The following is a 17,553-nucleotide window of genomic DNA, read 5'->3' on the forward strand; positions in this document are numbered from 1 at the left end:
TCCAACAATTGGGGCACAAGCCAAGTTATATTTATTTAAACGATAACTAGTATCGAATATAATCACATCCCCAAAACAGTCATAATCAATTCTACCAACACCATCAACCCAAAAGAAATTCAAAAGACATCCATCTTCATCTGTTTCAACATCCCATGCAAACATGTGGTCATCAATAGCCCGTTCTTTAAACAACTTTATAAGTGAATTAGTGTCTCCACTCTCAAACTTCGCTCTTCTTTCTTTTTGGATATGGTTGTACGCATCCCGCTTCGTGAATCCAAGATTAGCTACACCTCCAACTTCATCAGATAGGTACGTAAATGCACCGACAGTTCTTATACCGGCTTCTGTCATAGATTTCAAAACAGATGCATTATCATCACTAATAGACCTAGCCGACCTGAGCAGATGTTGATCATCCGGCCTAGCCAATTCGTGATTGTGACTCTCTACAGATTTTTTCACTGACCAAAGCCCCTCTTGACTCACGAAAAATTTAACCATGGCTAGACATCCTGTTCTTGTACATGATCTTCGATATTTTAACTTAGTACCACTTTGATTCTCCTTCTTGAAACCTGCTTTAGAACATACAAAATCCTTTGATTTGATTAACCTTGTATTTGGCCAAAAATGGTGATGTTCTTTCCTAACACTAAATCCAGTTGAATGCGCATACTGGCAATATTTTGCATATGCTTCTTTCTCACAATTATAAACACCCTAATAAATATTCAAACATCCATATTAGCTTTATATCTAAATATCAGTCCAGACATTAAAAACATTTTGACCGAAATTATAACGAGCTTTTCTAATTAATACCGACCGTATACCGATATATACTAAACAATATCAACCTAAAACCGAGGTAAGGAGTGCAACTGTGTTGCTCAGTATTGCTCGGTATTTCTCGGTATTGATCGGTATGGCTCGGTATATACTACTCAATAGCGACCTAAAACCGAGGTTAGGAGTTCAACAGTGTTGCTCGGTATTGCTCGGTACAACTGCGTTCCGACATTTAACTTATCCATTATAGTCAGTACCGAACGTATGCCAATCTATAATATAGAATACCGACCTAATACCGAGCTAAAAAAACTAATGTCGTCCTCGCAGTTGAACGATACTGCTACAACCAACGTAAACCCGCAGAATCAATACTATTATTTATTCTATTAGTAGTGAGTAATGATCAATACTACAATGTTTGATACCCTTTAATGAAACAGTAAAAAGTAGAAGAAAAATAAACAGTAAACATAAAAACTTACTAATATCAAATCAGAAAATGCTTCATCATAGCTTAAAGTTTGAGTTTCCTCGCAGAATATGAAGTCTTTGAAACCGGAACCTTCATTCGATCCTTCCATCTCCTAAAATACTTAACGACTTCTTTACGTCAGGTATATGAAAATTACGGGAACCGTAAAGACTGTAGAACATCTTAGGTTTAATACAAGAAAGGTTTTAATACCAGAGGTAAAAGCCGCGTATTTTTTTAGTTTCCCGCCCATTTCATATACATTACCAAAAACGTGGTAAAAGCATATGGGCTAACGTCAGGTCAATAGGGTAAAGTTGAATGCCAGGTGTCGCGTTATCACGGCATACCGAACGTAAAGATGCGTCAGGTGGGAGGACGCAATAAAAATTCCGCCCATAGGCTCCAACTAAACATATCATATTGTACTAAGCAGGAAAAGTTGTGATGAGGACATAAGAGATCAGCGGCTATGATCTGGAGTTTATTTTTTTAATGTGTTTTATGTAGTAGCTTATTTTATATTTCTGTTTTTCTCATTTTACCCCTAAGGGTGGTCATGTGATGTTGTAGCCCGAATGACATTTTAGACATTGTTTCTTTTCTTTTCATGAGGCCGATTTATACGCTAGTTCTCTTGTATTTTGAGTTAATGATGAATATGAATAAAAATTTTAACTTTCTTGTTCTTGATCTCTTTGTGAGTTCTTGAGAGGAGAAACCTTAAGAGAGGGACACGTATCACCCGTCAGCCACCGATGGATTCCGGGACTATCGGTTAATACTTGTAGTATTTTCTTATCGTCTCTTCCTTTCCCCTACATCTGACCACCTCTTCTTCAACAAACACCCGTCGGCCACTTCAAGTCCCCAAGCCGTCGGTCAACCTCAACAAGATTCCTTCCACTTAACCCACACCCCTTCCTCCTTAGCCAAACGCCACCCAAACCCTAACCGTCGGCATTCATCTCCCATGGATCCAAAATTGATTATCTTGCCTCTTTCCAAAAGTGGAGCATGAAGATTAGGAGGGAGCTCCAACTCAAAATCTGATTTCAAATTCAGATTTTGAATTCTTTCCTAAATTGACATAATCCATATTAGGAAAGTGCTCAATTCGTGGATCTAAGTTACCTAGCCAAACCCTTCACCGCAGGCTTGAAGCCTCCACCCGCCGACCCCTTGCTCCACAACCTAAAGCCGCCAGCCACATCCTTCTCCCCCATAATAGCCGACGGCCACATATTCCCTCCAAAATTTTGAATTAGAATCCACCATAAATGCTTTCTTAATTTAGCCCCACTAATTTATGACGATAATTAAATTCAAATTCAAAATATTTGAATTTCAAAACTCTTCTTAAATTCTCATCCTTTAATTTAGGAAAAAACTCCAATTAACTTAAATCTGAAATTAATTTCAAATTTAATTATTCAATCCCCTTAATTGCTTGGGCCCACCTCCATAATGCCTAACCCCTCTCTCTCTCTTCTCTCATTGGCCGACCCCTTTCCCCTCTTCTCTTTAATTAATTAGGTCACATAAATTAAGGATCTAATTAATTCAATCTCATCCCCACTTTCCTTCCTAATTCTCACTCATTTCAAATTCAAATTTCAAGGAAATTACTCTCTAATTACTCATTAGATCTGAAATTATTTTCAGATTTAACCATTTCCCTTCTTCCCCTTTGCTTGGCCAAACCTACCCGATCCCTTCCCCCTCTCACTCTCTACTTTCTCTCTTAGAAAATCATGCATGGCCGACCCAGATGTTGATCATGAGTTCGTAGAGGATACTCTAGACCAGACCGACATTCTCTGATCTCCATTCTTTGATTTCAATTTGGACTTTAATGACTCCGTGGAAAGCTACATTGAACGCATCATCTTCACGTTGGCACCGTCAATCGAGAAACACCTCCCAACCGAATCATGGATGATCGTGGGACGTCAAGCAATCCATCTGTCGCCGGCTACCTTCGGTGAACTCTTTCCCTCACTCTTTATTTTCCTCGTTACTTTCAATTGTGGAATTTAATTGATTCACTGAGATCGTGTTAGTCCTCCGCTAAAGCCTAGTAAATTATAGAGTTGTGTGAGGGATCCTTCATAGTATTAATTTCATTGTTAGTCAAGAGATTTCTTGTTGAAATTTTTTATGTATGCAATGTTAGACTAATTGATTGTTTTACGGGCTTAACTCCTACATATGTGATTTAGCCTAAGCTTATGTCACCGCTCTTTGTGTTTTATGTTGTCGTTCGAAATCACTATAAAGATATAATTATTGTGCTCTAAATATTAAGCGTGAAAATTCATTAATCTAATCATCCTTGCATGTTATGTTCCACGTCATCTTGGTATCAGAGTATGGATAGCATGCATCACATATGCTAGAAGTTATCCTAGGATTCTACTTAACCATCCCTTAGCTTGTTTGTATGCATAGTATCTCACTTATAAATTTTATATCAAGTTGTTTTTGTTTTCCTTTACTTTCAACAACATTTTAGCAAGCTCTAGGTGCATTGTTTCATAAGATTAAGTGATGTCTTCAACTCCACAACCTCCCTAATCACCTAGAAAAGTCAAGTCTCCCGTCTGGTGCGATCAATTTGTCCCAATGTGGGCAGTCCACAAAAATTAATTTGGGTTTTTTGTCTTTATACAGCGGGAGAAACAGAGAGAGAGAGAGGAAGAGAGTTTTTAGATGTGAGCAGCTTTTAAGATGTTAGCATTTATTAGTGGTTGTCAGGGGGGGGGAGAGAGAGAGAGAGAGAGAGAGAGTATTGAAAGTGAGCAGATTTTTTGAGTGTTAGCTCATTAGCATTTATTACAAAAGTCTGTCAACGGAGAGAGAGTGAGAGAGAGAGATGGATCGACATTTGAGAAACGATGATAATTTTTTTTTTTGGAAAATAGCTGGCGGGATTTTGAAAATTAGAAAGGATTTTGAAATTGTACATGATTATTATTAACTTCTATAAAAAAATTTAAATTTTAATAATTTCGAGCCGGCTCGCAAGCCGAGTCTTGTCAAGCTCGAGTTTGAGCTCGAGCTCGAGCTGGTGGCTCGATAAGCTCGACTCGCGAGCTCATAAACGAGTCGAGCTCGAGCTGGCTCGACTCACTTACACCCCTAGCCTCATTACAATTCAAGTGAAAAATACCTCTAGCTTTTTTTATACGTCGTGCACCTCAGTTTGGCTAAGGCGTACCTCAGCTCGCTGATGTGAGGCGTACGTCTCAACCTATTTATATATTTTTTATTAAAACTTATATCAATCCTACACTAAAGCCCCTACAAATCACGCCTTCATGCACCCCCGAGCCGCAACAGCTTCCTCTTGATTGCCTCAACCTTCAACCCGCCACCTTTGCCCCAGTCACCACCATCGTACTCGCCGCCAAGGATCACTTGGGAAGTTGCACACAACCACCAACCCCTCTTCTAAAAATTTTGAAATATTACCTCTTAGTGTTGATAGTGCAGATAATTTTTTAATTGTTGTCAACTATTTCAGCTTTCTTTAGGAATTAAATATGAATAAGTAAGGAACTTGAAAAAAAAAATTTTAAGTTGAACTTGATGTTATATGATACTTTTATACAATTCATATGTTTTATATTATTTTGCTCTAGTAATATTTAAATTTCAATTCTATTTCACACAATTTATCACTTGTCACTTCATGTCTTGTGTAATTTTTTTGTTTCATATGTATGTCAATTGGTTATTTCATAGTTAAATATAAAGTTAATATGTCACATTTTAGCATATTATTTGCGTATTATATAAAATTTTATTTTTAACATTTATTTTCACTTTACTCAATTTTTGGATTTTGAGGCTTATGTTTTAAAAACATCTTGAGGCTTACACTGCACCTCACAAACATAAAACATATCAATACTCAATTGTAATTTAAAACCATGATTTTAAACATTTAGTTAAAAATAAATTTATAGAGGTGTGCACCTTAATCCAGTGAGGCGAAACTTGACTCAACCAGGATGAGGCGTATGCCTCAAAATGAATGCTCGAGGCGTGCGCCTAGAGAATTTTTACATGAAAATTGCATTTAGCCCAGCATTGTATTATAGAATTTTAAATAGTCGAAGAAAGAGATTAGGGAGTTTGTTGAAAGAACGTAGCATTAAGAGCTCAGTGACTAAGATGTTCAAAAAATTATGGTCATAATGGGTGGATAGAAATAGATGGTAGCTAGGCTTGGATGACAATTGGCAAGAAGACAATAACTTTTGTGTCACCAAGTAGATCAAAATGTGGGAGTATAACTCATTTGGAATGTTGGTGGCATAGTTGCATGCTCTTCTTTAAATAACATGGAGGTAATTGCAGATCCTGTGGGTTTTGCAATGAAGGGTGTAAAAAGATAATGATCAATGGGTTACTATTCCTTATGATTTTGACTGGTGATTGTAAAGGAAACTTATTGATTCTAATTTGAGCATGAATCCAATAGGCTTGAAGCGACGCTTTGAAATAACTTCTTAATAGTCATAAGAGTGTTTTAGCTTAAGTTTGCACCTGCTCAAGTTGCTTGGCATATAAATAGAATTGAGTATGATATAAACAAGCATGAGAATTTAATTATAAGCTCTTTGTGCAGTTAATATAATAAAGATTTAAATTAATTGAGTTGATGCATGGTAAAGCAAGAGTTGAACTTAAATTTTAAGTTGAATGTTTGGATTGCGTTGGCTAATACCAATCAACATTTAACTCATTGACCGAGCCGACTCTATCTTTATTAATCAATTATTAGGTTGAAGCAACTTAGTTAGATTAACCTCTTGTGAGCCTAATTAGGTACATCCTGACCATGGTACTTAAATCAAGAAATAAAAGCCTAGGTTTCAAGTTTAGTAAGATTAATCAAGAAGGTTAGGCTTGGCTTATCAATTTAAGTTAAAATAATATCTATATTTGAAGCACAAGACCCTAATGACCTTTGAATTCAATTCAAACTACAATAGCTTAATTTTAAGATTAAAAACTTCGAATGAAGTTTGGACTGACGAAATTCAATAAAATGTTGAGCTTAAGTGAGGATCATTAACATAATATGACTGAGGTCTGCTTAATTGTATCATACGGCAGTGTGAATTTCTAGCATTTTTTACTTTAACTAGATTGTCTTAGCATTGCTTAGTGTGAGGTTTCTTGGCATGGGCCAACTAAAAGGGTTCTAGTGAAAGGTTGAACAAAGAAGCGCCTATATGTGTCAAAGAGTTAGAATGGATTAAGAAGACCATGGAGGGTCATTTCTGTTAAATTTAACTATTATCAACCCTAAGCTCAACCAAGCAATCTTATGGCGCATCCCGCACATTTCGATATTGAACGAGTTAGCATTAGCCGGGGTTACCGACTACATTTTATAAAATTTAAAGTTGGCAAAGCGGATTGCGAGCCTAGTTAGGACTTGTCTAACTGAGTGAAGATACATAATGGCCAACTTAAGATAAGCGTCATCTAGACCCTTTAGAGGTTAATAGTAACAAAAGTAGTTATTTTGTGAAAACATAGCAAACAATGCTCAAATAAACAACTGCACATTTTCCTTGAAATGATAATTCCTAATTATATGGTTGAAGAATTCCTGAAATAAATTGGAGCAGCAAATTGTAATAATAGCGAACAGAGCAAAAAAAAACCTTGTTATTTTGAAAGTTTTTTGTTGATTTTGTGTAGCTCAATTATCTTTATAAGAATAAGAGACCAACACTTCAAAAACAAACTTAATTAGATAGAAATTTGGAATAAATTCAAAATCTTAAAAGTAATTCCTTTAAATTATATTTGACGTTAAAAAAACACCAGCCTATTATTTGGAAATAATATGGGGGTTCTTTGGTTGGCAGCATTTTGATTGTAAAGTAAAATAAATGCAATAATTTTAAACTTTTGACCGTTTTGATGATTGTGTTTCAAATGCAAAGTATTTTATGAGTGCATTTAGAATTCATCATCTACTCCATGTCCAATGTATTTGGAATTCACCCGAATTTGGGAAATTCCAAATATGAAACGTTTAGAGTGATGTTAGCAGCCACTCGCCACTGCTACTGCCAGCGACCACCACCCACCATTGTGGACTAGGTCCAATAAATTATTATTGAAATGCACTTTTATTTTACTCTGCATTCCTTTACTTCTAACCAAACAAAAAAAAATATTGCATTTGTAGTGTACTCAACCAAACAACTCAAATGTATTTTTAATTGATTATTACATTATATTTCTTTATACTGCATTTTTTTTCAGCTAAACAAACAACCCCTTAATCAAGCATTCTTAAAGCATGCTACTCAATAAAAGCGATGAAAATTCCCTCAAAAATTAATGAGCAATAACTGCTACGCAAGCAATCAAGGATCAATCGTTAAAAACTATTTTCAAAGAAAACAAAACTAGAGCACCAAAATTCTAAGTAATATAATTCTATCCTTTCATATGTATAGATGCATTTTTGCCATGTGATTACGTTTTAACATATTGTTTAATCAAGCAACATCCAATTGGCAAATGAAACAATTCAAAAAAAAAACATATCATGAAAAATAGCAAGAAACCAAATAATACTTTTCAAAATAGTATAACTATGCGTTGAGCATGCAATTATGCACCCAAATGAATAATCAAAATATAAAAATAATTAACTCAATAATGTGTAATAGAATTCAAATAAAATGATATTTTTTTAAGATAAAACTACATCTCAAACATTTTCAATGACTTAGATTTCAAAAAATATAAGGTGGTGGTATTTTTAAGTGAAGGCGTTCAACATTATTCATTTTTTCCACTAAGTTTTAATGCAACGTGATCAAGTTGGATCACCTAGTTCTTAAGTTCTAAAACAACATTATGATCTTGATTTTATATTTGAAGGCTATAGCATTAAAAGTTATAACAGTTTATCCTTCTCAAATTCTTATATATAATATCAAAATAGAAAATATCGAGCATGAGAGTAAATAAGCTTAAACAACTTAAGTAAAGTAATATGACTAGCAGCTAAATTGGAAATCAAGAAAAAGCGCAGACCATGCTGAACAATAAAAAATTGAACAATACTTAAGCTTTTACTTACTAAATCAGCTCTTCGTTCCTCTAAAGTTTTGTCTCGGTCCAAAATGTCAGCAGGCAGACCATAAAGGGTTGGGTTTCGCAGCATACGAATGTACAAGTAGGTATACCCAATCCAAGTGCATGCTTCCCGTGCATTCTGAACAGTTCCAAGGACAATCTCTGCGTTCAGTTGATCAGCCAACTTTGAAACAAACTGACTCTCAATTGGTAGTTGTTGATTCATGAGGGAGAGATAGTATTGCAATTCACTGTGGCCAGTTAAAATGATCCCCTCTCCATAAGAGTCAAATTGAGGTCGTCCTGCACGACCAAGCATCTGCATGACATCTAAAGGACTAAGTTCAGTCCATGTTCCTTGATCTGGATTATAAACTTGGGTCCCTTTTATGATAACAGTATGGGCCGGCAAGTTGACACCCCATGCAAGCGTGGCTGTTGAGACCAACACCTGAACATGCCCATCAGCAAACAGCTCCTCCACAATATCACGATCAACCCTTAACATTCCAGCATGATGAATGGCAAAGCCATATGGAAGTAAATCTTTCACATCATTGCTTTTAACAAGTTCTGTTTGGCTCTGAAGAATCTCACGGCTTGCACTGTCATCTTTCAAAAATCGACTTAAAGTGTCATTAGCTAATGCAGTGTCTCTAATTGCACGAGCTGTTTTTACTGTTTCTTTTCTGGAATGAACAAATATAAGGACTTGATGCTTTCCTGCTGCAGCCAGAACTTTTTCATAACAGATTTCATTCATTAATTGAAATCTTTGCAATGGTTTCCTCACAGAAATTCCAATGTATTGTTGTGCAAGTGGACATGGCCTATAACTGTTATCAAAATAAAACAGTCCTCTCAAGGGATTTACACGCAAAAATAATGCTACGTCTTCATAATTTGGGAGTGTAGCCGATAATCCAACCAAACGAATAAGATCTTTTGTAGTCTCAATTTGTCTGACTGTCCTAGCAACTATACTTTCTAAAACAGGCCCTCGATTATCATGCAGAAGGTGAATCTCATCAATGATGAGGAGTTTTACCAACTGGGTGTATGTTCTGTCTCCAGATTTTCTGGTAACTATATCCCATTTCTCAGGTGTTGTAACTATTATCTGAGTTTCTTCAATTTGTTGCCTGGTTAGTGATTGGTCACCACTAAGTTCCCTCACAATGATGTTATAAGATTGTAGGCGATTAGACAAGTTCCCAACAACTTCAGCAACCAAAGCTTTCATTGGTGCAACATATACAATCTTAAACTCATTGGTGTCTACCTGCCCATCTTTCCAATGTAAAGCAATCTCATGAAGTATGGTTAACATAGCAACATTCGTTTTTCCAGCACCAGTTGGAGCGCAAAGGAGTAAATTTTCAGGTGTAAAAAGAGCAGTTTCATAAACTTTACTTTGAACTCTGTTCAACTGCTTCATCCCTTCAAAAGCTGGACGTGCATAGTCAGGCATCTCCGATATCTTAACTAACTTCTCACCAGATGCAAGTGGTTTGGGCTTCAATGCTGGTACATGAACTTCTTCATAGCCCTTGTGGGGAGTTCTATAAGATCCTGGAGGTAGTTCACACTTCTTGTTTGCCATCAAAAGGCCACCTTTCTGAAATGCAAGGGTTTCAAGATCTAACAACTGCCGTTGACCCTTTAACCAACTATTATCTGCTTCTCTTTCCATAAACCTTTGCTCCCTATCATCTCCTACAACTCGGTCATCCTTCAACCGTCTAGCCTCATCCCTAATGCTCCTCTCTAAGTTCTTTTGGCGTTCTTTTGCGGAAGCCCTAGTAGCATGCAACTTCTCCAAGATTGAAGTCAAACTTGGCCCAAAATTCATCATCTCTTCTTCAATTTTCCTCCGTTGCTCTTGGTCCTCAGCCCTAGCCAAGCGTGTGCACCATACTATCTTAAGTCTATTTCTTAAAAGTAGCTTTATAAGATCAAATTTATCGTATTCAAGTAATGTCACAAGCCGGTTCTCGACATCCCTATCATCACCTTCAGCCAGAATTTTCAGCACATCTTCTGCGATCTTCTGGCTTTGTTGTGGGTCAATATTCTCAAAAGCTTGAGATATCTTCCTCTGCAGCCAATAAGCATCAATATCTTGAACATTCAAAGTCCGACCCTCATTAATTTCCTCCATTTCTTCATCATCTATTCCACCCATCTGCATGGCACCCATGTCATTTGATTCCTGACCATCATCCTCCTCCTCTGATTCCTCTTGAATCTGATGCATACAAGTAACAATAAACAAACATATTTTACTGGCTCTTAATAATATGAACATTGAGCATAATAAGATGTGAAGATCATGTAAAATTATAGGTATGTAGCAATTGATACCTGATCAAAGTCGCTTTCCTCCTCCTCATCTTCTTCAAACTCAACAGCAACACCAATGTCATCATCAAGAGCGCCATCATTCCCATTTGCAGCCAACTGACCAGCCGTCTCAGGCCCATCCTGATAATCTGTGATCAACCGAGCTATAGAGACAAGCTGGTCAAAAGTCTGGCTCGAAAAAGGATTCAACAGCCTCTCAATATCCTTCTTCTTTTCAGGATTCTTAATCTTATCGTTCTTCAAAACAGCTAACACCTCATCAGCAGCTCCAGTAAGAACATCCTGTGGCTGCCCGCCAAACTGCTGCTGGATAATACTAAGCAGTGCCTCATAAGCAGCACGGGTCTCCTTAGTTTTGGGCTGATAGACACCCTCATCAGCAAGCGAGAGAACAGTCTCCTCCTGGGTGCGCCTCCTCTTGCTATCCTTTCTCTGCTCCTGATCGGGCCCTGGCTCCCGCTCCTTCTTCTTCTTAGACTTTTTTATCTTCTCCTCAAGCTCCGCAGGCTTGCCTCTGTATGCACGATCCCCAAAGCTCTTGGGATCAATCTTCCCCCATAGCGACTCCGGCTCTCCTGTAGGCTCGTGGGTGTCCCGGGGTCGAGAATCGGTGGTGAGGACAAGACTCGAGTTGGCACGATACTCGTACTGCTTGAAGCGGGCATGGGCTTCTGCGCCTCCCCCTAGATGAGCCATTGCTCAAAAGATGTTGATGTCCAAACTGTAAACACTGGTAGAGCCAAGAGTAAGAGCTAGCGTTAGGGATTGTGATCGCATAGTTGAAATGAAGAAAAACCATGCAAGCCCTAATATGAGAAGATGCCGTCGAAACCCTAAAAAATATAGGAAGATGCCATACCTTGCCAATCGTCGGTGACACGAATACCGTCCGATATGTTGTAGTTGCCGTCGAGGCAGAAAGCTCTCTCCCTGGTGCCACTGGCCTACTGCAGGGTTTCTGAAGAACGCAGTCCGCGAATCATTGCTCGGCAGGTTTTATTATTATTATTATTATGGCGATATATGGTGGATCTGAAAATTCTCCGTAACTAAATTTCATCTAAATATATATAAGGGTATGAAGGTAAATTGTTCCCATGCAGCTGCAGCACATCAGTTATACAGTTATGCTATCCAAACAAAATATAATGATTTATATAAAGCAACTTCAAGAAGCAACTTTCTGTACAACAATTTCACAACCTACTTTACCGACAGCTGCAGCCGTCCCAAACGCACCCTAAATGTGTAAATAGTAAATAAGTAAAAATAATTTTTATAATTTAGTACACCAAATATGGGTAAATTAAATAATTTTTTTTAATTATGAGGCATTCGTTTCGATAAGAATAAGTTTATATGATTAATTATGTCTTAAGAGATTTTTTAAGAAAACTCTCTATTTAAGTGAAAATAAATATTTAATATTTTAATGTGATTTTATTATATTTGAGTTATCTTATTTTAATGTGATTTTTAATGTTAATGATAATAGGGATTAGAAGAACTCTATAAACAAATATTATCTCATTTAGGGAGAACTTTACCATCTAAAAAGTTATTTGATATAATAATATGTACATTTTTTTTATTAAAATCTACTAAACAAAAAATCATTTTAAATTCCATTTGACGAACAAAATAAAAATATTGGAATATTTGTAACCATATTAAATAAAATTCAAATTATTATTTTTTGGCTGATTTTTTATGACTTGCCTTTTTTTTCATACAAGTGCTTTATTTTATTAAGAAAAAAAAACTACAATGCAAATAATTAGCCCTCTCTAGTAGAGATCTAAAATGCATATAAAAAAAGAATCATTTAATAAAAACATTATAAGAAAATAATATTAATTAGTAAAATGAACTCATTCCTTTGGGTATTGAGGAGAGGGACCTATTCTTGCTAAATTTGGAGGGAAATTGGGAGTCCAACAAGTCTTTTCTAGAGGCGAAATTATTATGTGCTATCACCGAACGCTTTCCGGCGGTCAATCACGACACACTATGCCACCAATTTGTTGTACCATTATTGTATAAAATTGTGTATCGGACCACGTGGTGCATCCTAATTACCCTTCGGACATTTATGCGATTTTATATTTAGAGGTTATAACATTAAAAGTTATTACTGTTTATCCTTCTCAAATTCTTATATATAACATAAAAAATTTAAATGGGTACTTACATACATATTACATACTACTATATACTATTTTTTATATATATCTAATACCTAAAATTTTAATATTGCATGCATGCTACTTATAGTTCACTTTCACGTCAAGTATGAGTTGTGTGAATGAAATATATGTATCGTGGAAATAAAATATGAGTGTCGGGAATGAAATATAAGTGACATATTTGATATGAAAATATTATAAGATGGCATATATGTAATACTAAAATTCTGGGTGTTAAATATGTAAATAGAATAGTATAAAGTGGTATGTCAATAAATTCCCCAAATTCAAGATAGCATTCACAAGAGTAAATAAATTTAGACAACTTAAATAAAGTAACATGATTAACATCTAAATCAAAAATCAAGGAAATGAGCAGAACAAATTGAACGATAAAACAAATTAGAAAAGTTATTACTGTTTATCCTTCTCAAATTCTTATATATAACATAAAAAATTTAAATGGGTACTTACATACATATTACATACTACTATATACTATTTTTTATATATATCTAATACCTAAAATTTTAATATTGCATGCATGCTACTTATAGTTCACTTTCACGTCAAGTATGAGTTGTGTGAATGAAATATATGTATCGTGGAAATAAAATATGAGTGGCGGGAATGAAATATGGGTGGCATATTTGATATGAAAATATTATAAGATGGCATATATGTCCGTCGCCGTCGTTGAAAAAGTTGAGGAGAAAGAAAATCTAAGGAAAAAGGAAGAAAAGTAGATTTTGGGTGACTTCAGTCCGTTTTCGTCCGTCGCCGTAGTTGAAAAAGTTGACCGACTCGAGATATGGCACATTCCGCCTTTCTCAATTTTCAGAAATATGGATTTTGACGATTTTTCTATTTCAAATTTTGTTTTCGTTAACGAAAATCTGGTGTTATTTCGTACTGATAAATGTTTGACCGCGTAACTTTTGGTATGTTTCTGAGATGATGTTTTTGTACGTTTTGAGTATTTTTTATAAGATTTTCATCGGGTATTTTAAATTTTACGAAGTTTTAATTGAATGACGAATTATTTAGATGTTGAAAATACTTGCTTCAATACAATGAAAGTCTTAAAATGATGTTTTATATTATCTGTGGTAATTTTGTAAATTTTTAAAATTATAAAATTCTGTGGAATTTCCTTATACTGCCGTTATGATGCTGACAATTTTTCTGATGAAATCTGATTTCTGAATTTTAATGATTTGATGTGTTTGTATGATATCAATGGAGTTACAAGGGGCCAGAATCCTTTGAGATTCTGTCTATGTCAGGGAAATCTGAAAAGTCTGATATGATCTAAAATTCTGTATATCTGATATGTTCTGGTGCTATAGCATAAGGGAGACATAAGGTGCTAGAATCATTTAAGATTTTATTTGTGTCAGGGAAGGGAGGCATAAAGGGCCAGAATCCGTTGAGATTCTGTCAGCATCTAGGAATCTAATATATGAAATTTTACATGTGATCTGTATTATAAGATTTAATCTGCTTTAATACTGTACTTTATGATTTGTACGATTCTGTCTGTTCATTTGAAGATAATTTTGATTTGAAATCTGATTTAGTCTGTTATATGAAATGATTCAGTTCTTCTGTTTCAGTGGTTTGATATTCTGTTCGATCAAGTATCTGTATTATGTCTGATTATATGATTTTCTATATGATTATCTAAATTATGTATAATATTATTATGATATATTTTCTGACATGAATTTCTGGTGTTTTGATTGGCTGGTGTAGTCTTGCTGAGCTGTTAGCTTATTCTTGTTATCTGCGTGATTTTCAGGTTCTGGGAAATGGATGGAAGTCTTAGACTAGCTGTTCAGTTTTCTGATCTGAGATTAGGTATTTTGTACTTTTAATTTTTGTACAGTCATAGCTTTTCCATTCTGTTCTATCCTTTCTGTCTGTAGTCATGCACTGTATTGTACATAATTATTTGATAAAATAAGATAAAATGTTAGATGAACTGTTCTGTATATTTGGATGTTTATAGTCGCTTTATATTTTCTGTATGTCTGATTATTGGAAGAAAGTCTGAAACCAAATTTCAAAGCTAGATCCTGGATTCATCCATCGCGACCCGATGCGATGGGATTCGTTCTGGTCTGGTTGGGTCGTGACAAATTAAAGTGGTACAAGAGCTGTAGTTTTGGAATATGGGATCGTAAGACAGAGCTATATGAATTGATCTGTAAGTCTGGTGGGGTAGTTTCCATCTGTTTGGATTTTTATTATTTTGTTTTATATGCATGTGCATAGTTGCTTTCTATGTGATCATAGATCTGCCAGACATAGATATGACTGATGGGCAGAGTGCTAGTCAGGTAGCTCCTGTGAATAGTTCTGCCCTAGTAGTTGGTTCTGATACAGTTTCCTAGTTTGCTATATTAGTTGCTCAGATGATGAGCGAGACACAAAATAGAGTTTTTACTGTTCGATCTGAAAATGTAGATAGACATCTACAAATGTTTTTAAGATTGAAGCCTCCGAGGTTTGAGGACACTATTGAGCCCAGAGCAGCTGAGGATTGGTTGAGGTGGTTGGAAAAGACATTTGAAGGTATGCAATATCCTCCGGACAGGAAGGTACCGTTAGCAGTTTTTATGTTGGATGGTGAAGCAGAGCGCTGGAGGATGGGCCAGTAGGAGGAGAAATTCCAAGGTAAACTGAACTATCCGATTACATAGGAAGAATTTTCTGAAGTATTCAGATCATGGTTTGTACCCCCTTCTACAAGACAACAGATGTAGGGGACTTTTCTGAGGTTGGTTTAGGGGAGCATGATAATTATGTAGTACGAGGCAGAGTTTACTGCGTTAGCCCGATATGCTCCACAATTGATTAATACTTCTGTGGAGAAGTGCTATAGATTTCTGAGGGGACTACGAGACAGTCTGAGGCAACCCCTAGTACCATTTCATATATCTGATTTCTTTGAGCTAATTGAGAGAGCTCGACTGATAGAGAATGATCTGATGGCTACTCAATAACGGTGGACTGCTAGTAGGAAGAGATTTAGTAGTGATATATCTGGCAGTGATTTTTCTGGAAAGAAGAGATTTGTATCTGGAGACTCTACGATGAGTGGACAGTCAGGATCCACTATAGTTTCTGGTAGTGGCAGTGTGACAAGTTCTGGGTCAATCAATGGGGCACCTGTGTGCCAAACTTGTGGACGAAGACATTTTGGTCAGTGTTACAGGATGACTGGTCAGTATTTTAGATGTGGTCAGCCAGGATATCGGATAGCAGAGTGTCCACAAGCTGGATTTGATCGACAATTTGAGTTCGGATCTGAGAGTTTTGTTAGACCTGCCGGTCTAACAGGAAGGCCGAGGATAGTTCCACCCCGTACTATTGCTGAAGGATCCTCTAGTAGAGCTGGTGGATCGGGATCTGCGGCAAGGAGACCCCCTAGTGGTAATCAGAGAGAGCCTAGTGGTTCTGTAGCTCCAGCTCCAATTCAGCCACGTGTGTACAGTTTAAATCAGCAAGAAGCTTGAGATGCTTTAGATGTGGTAATAGGTACTGTTTACATTTCTTAACACCCATGTCATATTTTGTTTGATTCTTGAGTCAGTCACTCGTTTATTTTCGAGCACTTTTTGATGCTTTACATCTGAATTCTGTTACGTTACCTGTTTCACTTTCTGTTCTTTGACCGGTTGGAAATAATTTGATTGCCCGAAAATTTTATTTTTTTTTTGAGATTGATATTTCTGACAAGAAGTGGTAGTCGTGTCTGATTTTGTTGTCGATTTCTTCTTATGACGTCATTTTGGGTATGAATTAGCTGAGTCTGTATGAGGCTCAGATTGACTGTTTGAAGAAACAAGTGAGCTTGTTTATGGATGGGGAAAGGTGTGTATTTCAAGGGTTAAGAAATATTTTATCCTGTTTAATTTCTGTGTTGGAAGTCAGAAGAATGTGGAAGAAAGGTTGTATGGTGTTTTTGGCTTCAGTATGGGATATGAAGATAGATGCGGGTTCTATTTCTGATATCCCGATTGTACGAGATTTTTCAGATGTATTTTCTGAGGAGTTAGTTGGTTTACCTCTTGATAGAGATGGTGAGTTCTGTATTGATGTATTTTCGGGTATAGCTCCGATATCTAAAGCTCCGTATAGAATGGCGCAAAAAGAACTTGCAAAGTTAAAAGTTCAGCTCCAGGAGTTGGTGGACAGAGGATTTGTTAGTTATAGTGTTTTGCCTTGGGGAGCGCCTGTTCTATTTGTGAAGAAGAAGGACGGGACAATGCGTATGTGTGTGGATTACAGAGATTTGAACAAAGTTACAATAAAGAATAAGTATCTGTTACCACAGATTGATGATTTATTTGATAAACTTGCTGGATCTTCTGTATTCTCAAAGATTGATTAGAGATATGGATATCATCAGGTGAAGATAAATGATGTTGATGTGATGAAGACAGCTTTCAGTACTCGATTCGGGTACTACGAGTTTTTGGTTATGCCTTTTGGGGTAACCAATGTACTTGTTATTTTTATGGATCTGATGAACAGAGTGTTCAAGGATTATCTGGATTAGTTTATGATCATCTTCATAGATGATATTCTGGTATATTCTGCTTCTGA

At 36.2% G+C, this 17,553-nt stretch overlaps 1 protein-coding gene across 1 annotated transcript in view; it reads right to left on the reverse strand.

The window, feature by feature from the left end:
- LOC110105190 (DExH-box ATP-dependent RNA helicase DExH12-like) overlaps positions 1-11,722 on the reverse strand; it is a 47,392-nt gene extending 35,670 nt beyond the window's left edge. The window contains exons 1-3 of the mRNA XM_020834584.2: positions 11,613-11,722; positions 10,754-11,483; positions 8,394-10,637 (exon numbers count right to left, since the gene is read on the reverse strand). Coding sequence (XP_020690243.2) covers positions 8,394-10,637; positions 10,754-11,449 — 2,940 coding nt within the window. The 5' untranslated portion in view covers positions 11,450-11,483; positions 11,613-11,722. The remainder of the gene's footprint in view (positions 1-8,393; positions 10,638-10,753; positions 11,484-11,612) is intronic.
- Positions 11,723-17,553: the final 5,831 nt, after the last annotated feature.

Source organism: Dendrobium catenatum, unplaced genomic scaffold (assembly GCF_001605985.2).
Source record: "Dendrobium catenatum unplaced genomic scaffold, ASM160598v2 fragScaff_scaffold_370, whole genome shotgun sequence".
NCBI classification, from domain to species: Eukaryota; Viridiplantae; Streptophyta; class Magnoliopsida; order Asparagales; family Orchidaceae; genus Dendrobium; species Dendrobium catenatum.